Consider the following 13,999-nt stretch of genomic DNA (forward strand, 5'->3'; position numbering starts at 1 on the left):
AAACGGCTGGTCACATGAGCACAGATCTGTTTACAAACCCAAGGCAGACCAGAGCAGGAGCAAGGGGAGGAAGGGAAAGGCAATCTGTAGTCTCTCTGTCAATCTCTCTCTCTCTGAGCATCATCCTGGATTGAAAAGAGGAAGAGGGGAAGCCTGCCATGACAAAGCCAGCTGGAGGTTTGGAGAGTCTGAACACGACACACGCAGACACACTCCTGCGCCTTTGTTTTTTTCCCTTAATTGAAGGAGCAGATGGTTAGAGGGAGAGTAGGATCCCCCCATCCCACCCTGCACACACACACACACACACACACACACACACACACACACACACACACACACACACACACACACACACAAACACCAGCAAAACACCAAACCCAGCAAGAGGACTGTTGTTGACTGCATGGAGCTGTGCTCACTTTGTTTGGGCTTTGAAGGGAGCACATCAACACTGAGGAGGAATACCCACTGCAAGATCAGAGGACTGGAGGAGGAGACAACAGAGGAGAGGGGGTTGAGACTTGTGAAAATCCTCGGTTAAAAAAGCAGCTTTGGGGAGGAAGACAAAGCGTAGACTAATGCCAGATAATTACCTTCATTGGACGAGGACTGTCCTTTTAAACAGTGGGTATCATTGAATCTGGCCAGGGGACGACACTGCAGATGCAAAAGAGAAGTCTAAGAGGCCCATTTCTACTGAAAATGTAAGTATTTCCTGTTTCTGAGCAGCCTGTGTGGTTTATTTATGACATTGTGTCAGAGTGAGATTCAGCTTTCCAACATAACAACTCGTGAATAACATAGTATGAGGTATCTGCAAAAACAATCAACAACATTTCTTTGTTTCTCCTTCTCCCCCATGTAATGACATCATCCTCGCTGGGATCCAGGAGCACATGAGGTCTCCAGTCCAAATCCCAGTACCAAATCTCCCAGTCTTTACACGGAGTGGTTAATCCAGATTTGGGGAATGCTGGGCAGCACAGACTGCTGAGCCAACAAAACTGCACCTCCCTGAGGATTTGTGGACTCTGAGTAAATCTGAAAAATCTTGATGGTTGTTTTTTCAGAGGAGCTGTCTGACACAAGCCAACAAAAGGACTGAATATTAGGCTCCAAACAGATCCAGTTTCCGGAGCTCCAGCCCACGAGCTTGGCTACCCTCCAGCCTTCTCCTGACAGGGCCTGCATTTACTGCTGCTACCCTGGGAGTCAAATTTCATGCAACCATTCCAATGGTGTAACGGTAAGTGAGTGGATTTCTCTGCTGTCTGCCTAATACACAAGAGGTGGTGGCGCGTGTCCTAACTTGTATATCTCGTAGAGTCAGTTATTCAGCGTTCTGCTCAGCTTATGGGATCCATGTAATGGGTGTACTTGTGAAAGGGAACATTTCTGAGAGAATGCAGATGAAATATAAAAATAACTCAAGGTCATGTTTGTTTGACAACCGAAACTGAAGATATGTATCCTCTAAATTCCCTAAGAAGAAGACAAAACGTACTCAAACCACAATTGGACCTTGAAGACTGGCTGCTGGAGCTTTAATGTAGAAGACAAAAGGAGGGCTATGACAGCACTCCACTTTGACTATTTATAATGATTATTTATAGACATTAAAGGCCCTTTTCAGCGTGTATTCTGGTCATTTTCAATCCTACGAAATGTACATGTGGCAATATTAACTAGACAAAATGGAGTGCTGTCCTGGTCTTTCTTTTTTTATTCCCTAACTTGTTTATAAACTCTTGTTTTGTTACCGTCTACTGATTCTGAAGTGCATCCAGGATGTTCATAATTGTATCATTATGCTATCCTAGGTCTTCCCTACAATAAACCCCCCTCTTCCCCTGTAAATCCCCCAACCACGTCAAATTATCCACCCCATACCCCCCACGATGTGCAAGCTGTACCCATTCATTCCCTCTAAAGAGAGACACATGGACTTCGAGGCTGGCAAAGAACATCCTCGCTGCAAATGAATAGGAACACATGCGGCCTGTGGGGCTTCCTCTGCTATTGTTTTACCAAATGGTCCTTTAGTCCCTGGAGTTTAATCCGTTTAATATATACCCCCAACCCCTACCACCTGCAACACACACATTTCAGACAGCACACACCCCTACCCTCCATCCCCCAGTGCTCACACACACACACACACACACACACACACACACACACACACACACACACACACACACACACACACACACACACACACACACACACACACACACACACACACACACACACACACACACACACACACACACACACACCTCTATAGAGTCTGTGGAACAGATGGCGGTGTGGCGGAAGTGGTGTCTCTCCTCCATGTTTGTCTTGTTCACAGCCAATTAACGTACAGTCCAGTGATCGGCTCAGTTTCCACCACAGTGCCAGTCACAAGCTCCCTTGAAACACCTGCCTCCAAAACAAACACCAAAATAATTGTATTCAAAAAAGACCAGTCACGTATGGTTTGAGTTTTGCAACAAATACCAAAATCAACAATGTCCTGCTGCCCTTCCAGGATTCCATTTTTTTCTCATCACCAAACAATTTAGATTTTTGACTGCTTGTAAATAATATAGATTTTCTTAACTCAACTGCTCGCTAAACTCTTAACGATTGGCTGTTCAAATGGCAAAGTCTATGCTACTAATTTAAGCCTGCACTGTAATGCTGGACTGGATACTGTTAGATCTTAGGGTGCTTCTGTGTTTGACAGGAAACATTGCCAGAAGTTTTCTCAGTAGCTCTCTATTTTCTGAAGTAAAATTCAGTTTAAAAGATGAAAATACAGAAATACAGAAAACTAGACTTCGTCCCACATCATGACTGCTTCTCTACATTTAACAATATTTGATTTGAAAGAGAAAGAATATGTATTGAACTAAACTTTGACCCTACACCTTAAGAGTTACCAGTATGTAATCTGTATCTGTAAACTCTTCCTGCCAGGATGCCTGTGTGGTTTGGGTTCTCAGCGCTCTGAACACTACTGCAGCATGACGTCTGACATCTATCACCTCCCGCTCAACGTATACGTCATTGTGCTGGGCATCGGCCTTTTTGTCTTTATGCTGAGCCTCATCTTCTGCTGCTACCTTTTCAGGTAGGTTTGGGAGGAATGTTGACAGGGTGACTGTGAACATCTGGGGAGAAAGTGAGAAAGGTAGCTGCATGAGAAATGTGGGGGAAAACAGAAAGTCCAAAAAGTAAAGTCAATCAATCAATCAATCAATCAATCAATCAATCAATCAATCAATCAATCAATCAATCAATCAACAACTTTATTAATCCCGCAAGGGGCAATTGGTTATGAGCAGCAGCTTATGTCATGTACACAGGCAGGAACATCCAAGAAGAAAACACACAGATACACCCGGGAGCACAGATGTGGATAATTCCAATTTACACTATAAATAGTTCATAGCATCACAATACTAAATAAATAATCAAGTTAAAAGCCTTTCAAGAATTTAAAAGTTTGAGTGCAGAAGGGATACATGATTTTGAAAAGTTCTTTGATCAGGTAGAGCATATCTACGCCCTGATGGCAACAGACGAAAAGTGGTGTCATTGGGTACAGAAAGAGTGCAACCTTAATCTGTGATGATAGTAGCTATCATGATGCAAATGTATGGAGTGTTGCCCTGCAGAGCTGTCAAACATGCTAAATATGGTTTATAATTGTATGATTAGAAAACAAATACAAAAATGACTTCATTATTTATAGTTTGTTCACTACATTTATATCAGGGACCATGTCAAAAAATATAAATTAAAAAAAGAAACAGTGCTTTGTACCAGCTTAATTCAATCTGTCCCTGTGCTATGCTAATGTTTACATCTTAAAACATACAACAAAAGTAAGGCTATCAATTACAAATCGCCAAGTAATAGAGATTGAGACTGATAAATCGGCCTGTTTTCATTAAAAGGTTGGAAAACTCACAACAAGCTACCTGCCAAGCACCAAAAAGCAGACAATAGTTAGCAACAAACTAGCTGACCAGCTAGCTACAGCCAAAACGACTACAAAACGAGTCAATGTTTGACTTACATTTATCAGGTCCGCACAAACATAAATCCAAATAAATTCTAGTTTGGCCTTACATAAGTAACTGTTTACAAAAATGTTCGCCTTTCATCAAGTGGTATAACCTCAATGTTGTATTTTAAAACTGTTTGCGCTACCCCCATGTGGCAGTTGTGAACACCACATAAAGGACTCAAAACTTGCACATGTTGTGCAGTTATTATAAATGACACAATGATACAACCAATAAATCATTATCAGTTTTTAAAATAGTATTGTATACAATTATATGATCAAAAATGTTATCAATTGAGTTAAGAGTTTATTAAAATGTGTAGGCCTAGGCTATAGTGCCGGTTCATCCAAAGTTATTAGATTATATACTAAATTGCTTGTTGATATGACAATATACTGAGGTTTGATGTATTTTATTAGTTCCTTTAAGTCAGTTTGGCCTGAAACCCCCATATATAAAAGTACATCGTCTTATGACCCCTAGTCACCGGTTGCATGTCTGTAGTAAAGTGAATCAGTGATTTTCATTGTCGATTACCTCAAAATGGGGTACAAATGAAGGGTAGATTTGGATGGAAAACTGGCTTGGCTACTGAGGGTTTAGTATCTGAGTGGTAAACAAAATAGATCACAATGGAGTTAGGGCCCCGGCCCCCAGGTTGTGAACCACTGAATTAAGTTACAGCTATTACGCCAATCTTTTCTACCGTACAGATGTTGTTCTCTCTCTGCCACTCTCAGGTTGAAACAACAAGGAACAAGGGAGCAGTTCAGCTACAATGAGGTATGTCCCTGCAGTATATGTCACTATGGTTGAACATGTAACACCCGCTTCTGAGGCTGGTTATAAATACTACTATAGCATTTCCACCATTATTGTCAACTGTGAAACATAACACCACCCTTTATAGATGACCTTGTCTTCATCGAGTGTCCTTACCTGCCCTCTGATTCAAAGCTGTTCATCCAGCTGCAGTGTGAACAGGCCTGATATGATGATCTGGGAACAGGGTGTCACAATGTAGCGTGGTGACAGTTGATGAACATATTTTCAGCCTCATTGAAGGTTCAACTCCAGCCATCTGTATTATGTATTCATTATGATCTTTTTTTTATATGAAAGATAACAAATATCACAAACAGGAGTACAAACCACTCCTGCTGAGACTTTTCAAGCCCGTCACACAGGCAGATTATTGAAGCCATCTGAAGTGTTTGTTTTACACCATCGATTTTCTGCAAGAATAATAGTATTGACACATCCTTCACATGACACAATACTTCAGTCCTTTTCATATTTGTAACCATAGGTGGTGCTGAAGGGAGCCAGCAAGAAACTGAGCCTTCTCGGAGTAAGTCATTCTTTCTGTAAACAAAATCTCATACACATCACTTGTGCTTAATGTATATGTTATGACCTGGCAGCAGTACACATGTTACCCCCACACTGTTTCCACTCCAGCTCAGATGACACATTATGAGCTGGGAGGGTTCGGTTAGTTAACTAAATCAATTTCTCCTCTCAGATGTGATTAACATGCAGCACACGCTCAAGATGTCCTCAAAAGATCTTGTAACTCAAATGCCGCCATTTAAAAAAAAAAAAATGCTCTGCTCACTCATTCAATATGCATTATAAAAAGATCCCTACTCTGTCTCTTGTGATTGCTCAAAAGATGGCTTTTGCAATTTCGTTGCTGCCTTTCCAGGGCAGTGGTGGTCAGCCGTCATTTTTAATTAACTGTCCAACCTCTGCCTATGTACAAGGTCTTATGGGACCTTTTAATAGAGAACATAGTTAAGGTAAAAGCATTATTTAAAAACAGACGCTTTTACTTGTGCTTTGCTCAAAATCTACGTCAGATGAAATTGACTTACTACTGAAATGTAGCTTACTTACAAATGGCAATGTTATTGGCTGTTGTGAGATACAGGCCCCCAGTTGAATACAGGTTAGGGGAAAACACAATAAATGTAATGAAATGTAGATTGCTGAACTAACCTTGGTGGTGTTTTTTTCGTCCTTGCAGCAAACCTGTGCAGTGTGTCTGGAAGAGTTCAGGACCAGAGATGAACTGGGAGTGTGCCCATGCTCACATGCATTTCACAAGAAGTGAGTTTAACTACAATGGAAAGTATAAATAGAAACTTATTTGCTTTCTGGGCAATAGTAAGATGAGGAGAAGATGTTTTTGTTAAAATGGTCAACGGTTAGCTTAGCATTAGGACTGGACAGGGAGAAACAGTTAGCCCACGTTTACACCTTGGATTTGTCAGGTATGGAGGCCCAATGCTGCTTGCAAAAGAAAAACGAAACATGGAAACTAGCACTCGTTTTTAAAAAAAAAAGATATACTAATTCTACTAATATCTAGTATTATGTATACATTTATATTTTTAAGTTAATTTAGTAAGAATGTCAAAATGATATGGCCTAAACAAGAAAGCTTTCTAAAGGTTTTTTAAAAAGGTAATTTGTTGTAATATATATAGTTACGAATATCAATATTTGTATACTTATTTATTACTTTCGAGTTTCACATAATGACTTGCATAATCTTTTTTCCATCACACTGGCTTAAATGGGCTTCCATATACTGAATAAACAAACAAGATATGGCATTTAAATAGTGAGTTGTGGAGGAACTGGGATAGATTTTCAAAGCAATTTTTGCAATCATGCTATTGGCTGTAGCTTGCCCTGCACACTTGAATGGTATTAAATATTTGACTATGACAAGAAAGAGAATAAGCGTATTTCCTGTTAAGCTCCAAGGACCCCCTCTGCGGGTCGTTTTTTTTTTGTGTTCACGACACCGTCTCAGGGGATCTTAATATTTAAGAACCTATTAATGTGTTATACCAGATTAACGGGAATAATCTCAGCTAACTGACGATACAAACCATTTTTACCAAAACAAAACACAAGTCTCATAAGAAGCATCTAAATGACCCGAGCGAAAAATGCTAACCTATTACGGCGCCGATAATCACTCCTAGCTCCCTTATTACTTATCCTAGGTGCACATCCAACACATCGTTTATGATCGCAAGGAGACACAGAATCTAACGGTGCCCACCTCAACACTGAAAGATACAAACTCGTACATCAAAACAAGTGGCGCTAGGTAGCCCACAACGCTAACATGGCTTACCTACGTCTTTGTCTGGTCTAAACTGGTCTTCAATGGCATTAAAACGATAAAAACGATACTGTAGTTAATCCATAGGTTAATTCAATGTGTCTGTGTCCCCTTTGAAATGTTCTGATAATCCATAAGCAATAAAACAGCTTTTCTGTTGCTTTATATCAGAGCAGCGATATTTCTCCCCTCTAAGGCAAGCGAGCATGCACTTTTTTTTTTACATGAGTGTGTGCGGGACGATTTCCCTTGGATTCTATTGGCTCCAACAGAGATGTCACATGTCAAAATCGAACAAGGGGGGCCAGAGATATGGAAAATCCACCCAAAAGGCCCCAGAAGAGGTTTCTTTTGCTAAATCTGTCTAAAAAGGTCAAATATCACTTGTTTTGCATCAATCTTGATACAGGGTACTTATAGGTTGTACTTTGGATTCCTAAAGGTCTACTAACCCATCACCCAAGCTTAGTTTTCACTATAAGTACAAAATATATTTTGGACGGATAATTTAGTTTTTTACCATGTTCAATCTGAATTTCCTTAAAATAAAAACACATCTATATTGATTCTGACTTTTCTACATCCAACTCACAGGTTTATCATTACTTTGAGAAAAAAGATTATTAATTTAACCCTTTTAGAAGGGAAGATATGGTCATTTGTTTTGGGAATGTCATTTTCGAGCCTGAGACCTGAAAAACAGGCTCTGGGTTTAACAGGTTAAAATGACATACTCTTTCATAATGCTGAATTGAACAAACACTTAAAAAAAGTCAAATATCTATGCAGTTTTCACCAAGATACGTCAGGTTGAAGACAAATATTTAGTAGGATAAAATATGTTTGCAAGTCGTTCTCAAAATGATTGACAGCCTTTCTCCAATTAATATTTTTTCTTGAAAGCTTCTTATTATTCAGGTATAGTAAATTACATATAACATGCATTTAGGTTGAGAAAAGCTACTCATAACTAACATGACTTTTTTCTTCACAATGGCAGAATTGGGCTTCCTTATACATTTCGTTACTTATAAGTAAATACATCTTCGTTGATCAATTAATTTCAGCAAATAAGAATTCTTAAGCGGTGATAGTGTTGTCCTAAACTAGATTCAATTGTTCATTTTTTAAGAAACTGTTTTTTGTCCTGTCAGGTGCCTGCTCAAGTGGCTGGAGATCCGCAGCGTCTGCCCCATGTGCAACAAACCCATCCTCCGGCTCCACACAGACGCTCCCCAGGGTTCAGAGGGTCCGCTGGATCCGGAGGAGGTGTGAAAGAGCTGTGTGAGAGGAAACCGAACTCCCCTTACAGGAAACACACACATTAAATACACTAGGGATGATGGACAGCGGTCATCTTAAAGACATCTCACAGGAAATGTTGATAATGATCCCAAAGTGGCCGCCCTGCTGCTGACCTTTGAGCAATACGCCGTGATGGGAATTGGATAATGAGAGCGCCAAAATGACTTGGTCAGATCAGTCAGGGAGTGAGTGGATGAATAGGATCTTTTCATAAAAAAATTAGCTCCTAGTTCAACTTCCATATTGCACTGTTCACCAAAAAAACAAAACATGACAGGAAACAGGAGCCACATTAGAGAGCAGGATATCATTGCCACTGTCATTGGACGACTAGTGCAGCACTGCCCGAGACAAACACTTCAGGCATTGAGCGGGACTTCAGAGTACAGGATCAGTATGGATACCTCTTATATCTCAGGGGTGTTACCGATACAGCCAGCACAACCCATGTCAAGTCACCCTATAACCCTGTGCCACACATGCATCTTCAATACTGCCAATGTAGGTGAAACGCAGTCAGAGGTAGAGCCACGACCTCCGTCTCAAACTAAGACCAGCGGGATTACAACCATGGCAATTTAAAGTAGACAATATTGTTACAGAGTATGTCCCATGCCCTTTTCCTTTTAAAAAGAGACTGATAGAAAACTAGTCTTGCCTGTATGTATTGTATGTAAACATGTCCCTATATATTGTTATTTTGTATTTGTTGCTTTTAAATAAAACGTCACGTAATGTATTGGTGTTGGATTTATTGAAGCGTCATTGTCATTTTATAGAAACATGCTCCCATAAAAGATTTGGTAGCCATTCAAATATGCAGTAATTAATAATCATGACATTAATTTCTCTCTTCATAGCATTACACACAAAATTGTCTAAAATGAAATGTTAAATACAAGTTTGTTTTGACATTTATAGATGGTTACAACTCACTTTACAAAAGTTATGACCTTCAGTCTCCAGTACAATAAAAACTAGGTTACAAGCTGAGTGTGAGGCTCATAACAGTGTTATTTGTGTGTGTTTGGTCATTAGTTGGCAGCCTCTGTGCCTTTAGCTTCCACAAACTCCATGGCCTTCTCTTTGACAGCCTGGATGCTCTGCGGGGTGCCGAGCTTCTTCTCGTACTCCAAGTAGCGCTTGAAGAAGAACTTGATCTTTTGTACTGAAACGCTTAAGTGGATCACTCGATCAAAGAGCGCCCTGCAGGAGACAAGAAGTTGGAAAACATCATGAAGAATTCATTATGATTGGTCATAAAACTGGTCTTAATCACTTAACCGGATGTCCGATTTTCTCGTTTAAAAAATTAAAGGGATAATTTAAAAAACAATTAGTATGAGGTACCTAGAGTAGATGTGCCCAGTTTGGAGTAGCAGTCAGAAGTAATGGCATGGGGGATAAGCAATGTACTTCTGTGCTATTTAAAATGTACAGCTATTTCTAGCAGGGAACAGAAGCTGTAATTCGTTCTCTTTTGTAGCTACCAGACTCCATTGACAAAAACATTCCTTTTACCTTGCAGAAGATAGAAGTTAGTGGTGTTTCACTGCTTCGTTTGGTTTGTTAAATGTGTTATTGAAGACCAGGCAAATACACTTTCTGCCGGTATGTTTGTCTGATGTACCTGTCCAAAGTAGTACATTACTTTGCTTCCGTGCCAGTACTAGGTCTCCAAAACTAGGGTTCTGCTGACGGCTATCTGCTGTAGGTAATTTACTGACCATGGAAGAGTAACTAACTCCACCTCAAAACATCCTAAGAAACCCTGTAGTTTACACGACACTGCATCCTTTAGCCACGTCATTTCCCTCTTTATATAAAGAAAATGTCTAGAGATTGAAAATGTGTTAGAAGTGACAATGAGGAGTTAGAGATTAAAGTAGGATCTTTCGCTCACCTGACTTCCTTCTGCGACCCATGTTTGACCATGAGGTCGATGAAGACGGACCACAGGTCGGTGCGTTTCGGGTAGCTTGTCAGGATTTTGTCAAACATGGTGCGACCTTTCTCCGAATCACCATAACGGTACTCGAGCTGAGCGAACTTGGTGATCACATCCACACCTGAGAGGAATAGGAATATGGAAAGGTTAAAACCTATGGATATACACAGCACGGATGGTAAGGGGGGTTCATTTTTTGTATTATTAGAAAGACCGAATGCACTCTGACATGAGATCTGAAGGGTGGGTGTACAGCCAAAAAGTATAACTCAAACTGTTTTGTGACTACGCCTTTGATGTTTGGGTTTCTTACTTTCTTTGGAGGGCAGACTCTTCAGTGCCCTCTGCAGGAGAGCGCTGGCAGCGTCACTCTGACCTTGCTGGAGCAGGAAGGTCCCGTAGCTCAGCCACACCGCCTTACTCTGACGGAAACGCTTCACCATCGTCTTATACAGGCCTTCTGCCTCCTGGAAAAACACATGAGACAGGGACATGTGGACATTAGTGGCTACAGAACAGTATTTTACCATTCGTCTAAACAAATACAGTCAGCAGATCCTAGTACCTGGTGGTAGAAGAAGTATTTGGATCCTTTACTTAGGTACCAAGTAAAGATAATCCACGACACAATTAGAAGTCGTGCATTCAAATATATATTAAAGTAAAATATCCAAATATTATGATGACCACATCTTACTAAGGGTAGTTCAAGTAAAAAGGAGTCATTTTGTGTAAAGTGTTCCCTGTCAGAGTTGAAATATTTGTACAAGATGTTTCTGCATTAATAATGCTGTTGTGTTTTACGGCTGTAGATGTTTACGGTGGTGCTCATTGTAAGTGCACAGTTGGGTAGTTTACTGTGCAGCAATGCATAATAACCTTTTGGATTGTCATGTTTGTTGCATTGCTTTCCTATGAGAACCACATAGTTACACTGGACAGTTAGGGTGCGTAAATAGTTTTCTACAAAGGTACTAAAGCCGTTCGTAAAACAGCAAAGGGAAGGTAAAGGGGGAAATACCATGTTTCTACAAGCTCAGCTCTTGAGTAATCATAATCCTTTACTCTTCACTGTCGATCGTACCTTGGTCTTGTCGCACTTTGCGTAGATGTCGGCCAGCTGCTGGAAGACGGGCATGGGCTCGCAGAACTGCAGCGCCCGCTCAAACACTTTCTTCAGACTCTCCTCGGTGCCGTACAGGTTCTCCAGGTTCAGCAGCGCCACCCACACGTTCAGCTTCTCCTGCTCCTCCCTGGACAAGAGTTACACAAATATAAATCAAGAATATGTTATTAAACCTTCCTGGGCACACCCTATTGCAACAGATATGCACATATTATCTTATCAGCCCAAGAAATACTTGTTTTAATTATTAAGGATTATAAACATTTTTATATATAAAATATTTGTGCCCCTATCTGTCCCTTTACTGCAATTAAAATGTCCCTGCTGTGGGACAAACACAATATTTCTATACATTACTGTGGGGAGATGATATTTTCCATCGTACCCTTCTTTCTAATATTTGGTCTCTTCTCCAGGCTTTTTTGTTATTGCAGTTATCTGAATGCTGACTCAGCACTCCTTATTGAACACAGACTATGTAGGGGCTCAAAACTCATTTTGACATTGGGCATGTGCAAATTAATTCCATACCCGATTTGTTATGATCCATTAAAGTTAGGCAACCGTTTGTTTTTATCTTGGCCTCTATCTTGACTGCCAGGAAGGACGATTGAGAGTTTTAAAATCGTCTTAGTTTTGGAGGGGAGAAACACTGAGCAGATCTGATTGATAGATGGAAACGTATTCCTGCTGTCTTTTAATGATCTCCATGTCAAATAAATGGAACTGAATAACACGGTTAAATAGCTAAACACTTCATTAACCATAAGTCAATCACCTGAAGGAGATGGTTTTGAGGGCCCTCTCGGCCACGGCGCGGGCCTGCTCGATCTGCGTGGCCTGCAGGTGGTTGGCCATGTACTGCAGCCACAGCAGGGAGCTGTCGGGGGAGGCGAGCAGCAGGCGCTCGAAGGCGGCGGCGTCCTCGGGCCGCATGCTGGGGTTCATCAGCTCCGTCTCCCGCTGCACCAGGGCCTTCTCTGCCGCCTTCTTCTCCTGCTCCAGCTCGTGGCGAGTCTTCTTCTGGGTCTGGTGGAGGAGAACGGTGCGCCAAGAAGAAAATGAGTCATGATGGTAGAACATTTTCAGGTTCAGAGATTGGAGGAGACTTCTAGAGATAATATTTAGGCTGCAAACATATAATGATGACAGGAAGTTGTATTCCTTTTGTCGCTGCTGCCTTCCTTTGTTTCCATCAAGACTTAAACAGACACTTCTAATGACTTATCTTTCCTCGATATGTATTCATTACAGTTGTGATAACTTGTTTGCCTTCCGATATGTTGTGCCACTCGTGGATAATCACAAGTGGAATAGTCAAACTCATGCAAAACTCAAAGAAAATAAACGACTTGGATCATATTCCTTTTTTTACTTTGTGTAGTCCTATGCAAAACGACATACTAAAAACTGTGGCATCTTTCACACGTTGCCTATCTCTGTGTCTCTTAAGAGGCTGGGGCCGTGGGATATGTAGTTTTTTAGGCCCTTTTTACAAAACAAAAGACTGGCTCCAACACCTTAAATAACCAGAAGATTCTTTATGATGAGCTCACCTTGCCGCTTCCATCTTCGTCCTCTCCCTCGCTGGAGTCGCCCTCCTGCGCTACAGAGGCCGGCTTCAGGGAGCTCAGTGCCACGTCCCAGGAGAAACCTGCTGCCAGCTGCAGTCTGGACGGAGCTGCTGAGCTCTGAGCCACCTGCAGAGAGACAGAGGAGGGACATTTATTACATTTTTCTGGATGATGATATTACTGTAGTGAATACTGCGCTGCATTGTATTCACTTACTTTCACAGAAACAGATTTGGTTACTTCTTCCTTATCCTCATCTTCTCTGAAGTACACCTCCACTCCGCTGTCGTTCTCATCACTCTTCGATTGCTTTGTCTTCTTCTTCTTCTTCTTTGAGACGGTGGACTCTTCTGGTGTCTGGGAGATAAAAACCAAAGTCAATACACACATTAAGATTAATATACTGTAATAAAATAACCAGGGTTAATATGTGCTTGCATTGTGTTAAGTTCAGTAAAGAAAATGGCTTTATCATTCACATCACATTTTGGTTCCTGATGTACAAAATCACTAAGTTGTTTTCCATACAGTATAAATGGGCCCAATTCACGGCAATGTCTTCTTCGAGTCCAAATGCCTTTAAAAAAGGGCCATATGTTGCTCACTTTCAGGTTCATATTAGTATTTCTGCCATTACTGTGACATGTTACCATGTTTTAATGTTCAAAAAGCTCTTTATTTCTCACATACATTCTGCTCTGATTGGTTAGCTGGCCAGCTCTGTTGGGATTGGTCAATCATTTCTTTGTTTCTTTCAAGCTGCTGAGTATGGAGAGAGTTTTGACCTGAGGCTGAGATCAATGCAGCTTGTATTACTTCCGGCCAAAATGATAATGAGCA

General features: G+C 40.9%; 2 protein-coding genes across 4 annotated transcripts in view; one reads left to right on the plus strand and one right to left on the minus strand.

Annotated features, from left to right (window-relative positions):
• LOC117456764 (RING finger protein 122) lies at window positions 1-9,250 on the plus strand. 2 transcript variants are annotated; one of them, XM_034096650.2, is made up of 7 exons: window positions 1-707; window positions 894-1,249; window positions 2,968-3,121; window positions 4,805-4,847; window positions 5,374-5,415; window positions 6,094-6,176; window positions 8,361-9,250. In XM_034096650.2, the coding sequence occupies exons 2-7, from the start codon at window positions 1,225-1,227 to the stop codon at window positions 8,479-8,481; spliced, it is 468 nt and encodes a 155-aa protein (XP_033952541.1). In that variant the 5' UTR covers window positions 1-707; window positions 894-1,224; the 3' UTR covers window positions 8,482-9,250. The 2 variants fall into 2 exon arrangements, with proteins under 2 accessions (XP_033952541.1, XP_033952609.1); XM_034096718.2 differs by having other exon boundaries at window positions 1-177; window positions 1,074-1,249.
• The window catches only part of pdcd11 (programmed cell death 11), a 25,478-nt gene continuing 20,725 nt past the window's right edge, over window positions 9,247-13,999 (minus strand). For both annotated transcript variants that reach the window (XM_034095256.1, XM_034095213.1), the window contains exons 30-36: window positions 13,376-13,516; window positions 13,142-13,285; window positions 12,364-12,614; window positions 11,544-11,712; window positions 10,773-10,926; window positions 10,415-10,580; window positions 9,247-9,717 (exon numbers count right to left, since the gene is read on the minus strand). In XM_034095256.1, the coding sequence (XP_033951147.1) occupies window positions 9,546-9,717; window positions 10,415-10,580; window positions 10,773-10,926; window positions 11,544-11,712; window positions 12,364-12,614; window positions 13,142-13,285; window positions 13,376-13,516 (1,197 nt within the window). In that variant the 3' untranslated portion in view covers window positions 9,247-9,545. The remainder of the gene's footprint in view (window positions 9,718-10,414; window positions 10,581-10,772; window positions 10,927-11,543; window positions 11,713-12,363; window positions 12,615-13,141; window positions 13,286-13,375; window positions 13,517-13,999) is intronic.

The sequence above is a fragment of the Pseudochaenichthys georgianus genome, chromosome 1 (assembly GCF_902827115.2).
Source record: "Pseudochaenichthys georgianus chromosome 1, fPseGeo1.2, whole genome shotgun sequence".
Lineage (NCBI taxonomy): Eukaryota > Metazoa > Chordata > Actinopteri > Perciformes > Channichthyidae > Pseudochaenichthys > Pseudochaenichthys georgianus.

Coding starts and splice junctions, on each gene's coding strand:
- LOC117456764 (XM_034096650.2), top strand. CDS start 1,225: ATGCAACCATTCCAATGGTGTAACG. Junction 4,848..5,373: donor AGCAGTTCAGCTACAATGAG/GTATGTCCCTGC, acceptor TTGTAACCATAG/GTGGTGCTGAAGGGAGCCAG. Junction 6,177..8,360: donor TCACATGCATTTCACAAGAA/GTGAGTTTAACT, acceptor TTGTCCTGTCAG/GTGCCTGCTCAAGTGGCTGG.